We start from the raw sequence: 2,718 nt of genomic DNA on the forward strand, positions 1-2,718 counted from the left end.
GGCCTCCAACCATCACATCACCCACCAGTCCTTCTCTGTTCACAAACAACAGGTCCAGCGGGGCGCCTTCCCTAGTTGACTCACTCACCAGCTGTGTCAGGAAGTTATCTTCCACACACTCCAGCAACCTCCTAGACTGCTTCCTCTCTGCTATATCGTATTTCCAGCAGACATCTGGTAAGTTCAAGTCCCCCATAAGAACAAGGGTTAGCGATTGTGAGACTTGTACAGTATGACTATGGTAAGACTATGTATGGTAGTGTAAGTGACATGAGATAGAGCCTGTACTATCAAGTCTATTGGCTTTTTTATCTTGTACAGTATGACTATGGTAAGACTATGTATGGTAGTGTAAGTGACATGAGATAGAGCCTGTACTATCAAGTCTATTGGCTTTTTTATTGTGCAATGCTTCAGGAATGCAAATAAGTCTGAGCAGAAACTCTCTAAATATATATATGAACACTCAGTATGTGTGTAATATATGTCCTAAGTTAACATTTAAATTGCATTGCTTTGCACAGCAAAAGACAATGTAAACTTGGCATTTGGTTTAAGTCTAAAAACACAGTGGTTAGATTTTTGTCCTACAACAAGAGGAAATGAATGGGTTTTGCCATTTTAGAAAAGCCTTTCCTTCCCTCAGATGCAGAATAAGTTTGATATGATGTTTATATACCTAAAGTTAGTGTCTAAAGCATGTCTAAAGGTGCAAAACTCCAGTCCATAGTTCAGCACTAAACAATGACCTAGGCTGATGATCTTTTTCAATATTACAGCATGAACACGTCAATCAGAAAGTCATGGCAACTCCTAAAGAAAGCAAGGTTTCTTCTTTCTTCAAGCAACATTTGTTGCCATTTTCATTGCACTGATTTCAAAATAACAGAAATGAACTAATGTAATGGAATACTACAGAGTCCTAGTTATGTTCTTCTAAGAGGTGGTTAGCCAGAATTCACCTGAAATATTAGGTTGATATAAAATTTTGTACCTAAAAATAGAAGAAGATATTGGCAAATCTAACAGTTTAAGCACATCAAACTCACTGGGCTGAGTTAGGCTTTGCTAGTCTGTACCACAAATAACCTCAAATGAAAGACTCTAGAATTTATAATTATGTTCCAATATGTACTTTTTTGCATGTGCTTCCCAAATGACATTCCAGTCTTAAGAGCTTGGGAAAAAAAACCCTACATCCCACTTTTTAGGGATCCTAAGTTTATCTCACGTTTGACATTTCCTATAAATATGAATAGTTCTGACTTTCATATACTGAGAACAAACTTCCAAGAGATAATTTTGTTAAATTACTATTATTATAACACTTTCAAAAATTTTTCCTCTTCATGAGAGTACTCAGGTTTAGTCTCTGGGCCAAAGACCATAGTACAGGCTAGATCTCATCTAACATCTAGTATCTGAGCTATATGGGGCACTGTCCTTTGGCAAGCAATGATACACTTTATATGTGGCCTTCTTCTGTTGCTTTTTCTAAGTCATCCCTCCACTTGATGTAGATTTGTTAAAATGGGGTTAAAATTCCCTATTAAGCAAGTGAAAGTTTCTCTTCCTATGGTTGAGGAATCAAAACTACCAATGCATATGCTATTACAATATAGGAAGTCTTGCTCATCTACATAAACAATGCAGCAAAACAAAGATCTTAATTCAAAAGGCTGCAATAAAAGAAAATATATTGTAAACTTTTTTTTCGCGTCTAGGAAGAGCAGTACAAAGTACTTGCTGTTGTTGTTGCTGCCAGCAAGAGAAACCAGTGCAATTGAATAAAGCATTTTCTGCTTAATAGTAGTATGAAAGAAATGCCAATACAATATATGGCATCACTGACAAAGGTCAAGCAGCAGAAATGGAAGTGAAGATAGCAGAGCAATTAAAGGCCTCTCCGCACCACGCGTTTCCCGCCTACTCACAGCATTAACAACCGCCAGGATAACCTCATCCGATAACTGCTTTTCATACGTACCTATTAAACCTTAATGCGTTTTTAGTAAAACACAAAGATAAGAAAAATGGCCTTGAGAAGTGAAGACGGGTTTTGTCAACACGAGGTCTCCAAAATAAGTCATGAATGTAAATGCGGGGGCGGGGAAGTAAGGGAGTCAATGCAAGCGACTACCCTGACGCCCGATGCTGAAGCACAGTACCTCCGGAAAATCGTTACGGAGCTCGCTGCTTTATAAACAGCTCATCAGCCCGCAGGACACCCAAGAGGACGCGGTGATGCAAGCGGGAAGAAGGCGCCGCGGAGACTGGGGCGACACCTCGCAGGGGGCACTGCCGAAGTTGACAGCCCGAGAGCCATGACTCCTGGCCCCGAGCCCCTGCCACGCCGCAGGGGCGAGGAGGATGGGAAGGCACCTGGCCATGCACGCAGCGCCCCTGCTCCGCTGCCGGGGAGGGTTTCCCCCTCCTTCCCGGCCGCCGCCGAGGCTCTCCAATGTCTCCCCGAGGGAATAGGGGGGGGGAGGGAGCGAGAGAGGATCAGCGCTAGGCCTGGCGCCCACGGGTCGGGCCCGATCTGGCCTCCGCCCACCGGGCTGCGTCTTGCCTCTCTTACCTGGGGGCTGTCTTCCAGCGTCTCCTCGATGGGGAGCTTGTCGATGCCGGGCATGGCGGCCGCCGGGGTTGACTCTGCGCCGTTGCAGCTCCCGCACCCCACAGCACGCCCAGCTGACTGGACCCCTCCCCCTCCCT

The 2,718-nt window shown here is 44.2% G+C and overlaps 1 protein-coding gene across 1 annotated transcript in view; it reads right to left on the reverse strand.

Moving 5' to 3' along the window:
• Positions 1-2,707, reverse strand: part of APPL1 (adaptor protein, phosphotyrosine interacting with PH domain and leucine zipper 1) — a 29,871-nt gene extending 27,164 nt beyond the window's left edge. Inside the window, exon 1 of the mRNA XM_009284473.2 lies at positions 2,582-2,707. Coding sequence (XP_009282748.1) covers positions 2,582-2,635 — 54 coding nt within the window. The 5' untranslated portion in view covers positions 2,636-2,707. The remainder of the gene's footprint in view (positions 1-2,581) is intronic.
• Positions 2,708-2,718: the final 11 nt, after the last annotated feature.

The sequence above is a fragment of the Aptenodytes forsteri genome, unplaced genomic scaffold, assembly GCF_000699145.1.
Source record: "Aptenodytes forsteri isolate BGI_AS27 unplaced genomic scaffold, ASM69914v1 Scaffold53, whole genome shotgun sequence".
NCBI lineage: Eukaryota > Metazoa > Chordata > Aves > Sphenisciformes > Spheniscidae > Aptenodytes > Aptenodytes forsteri.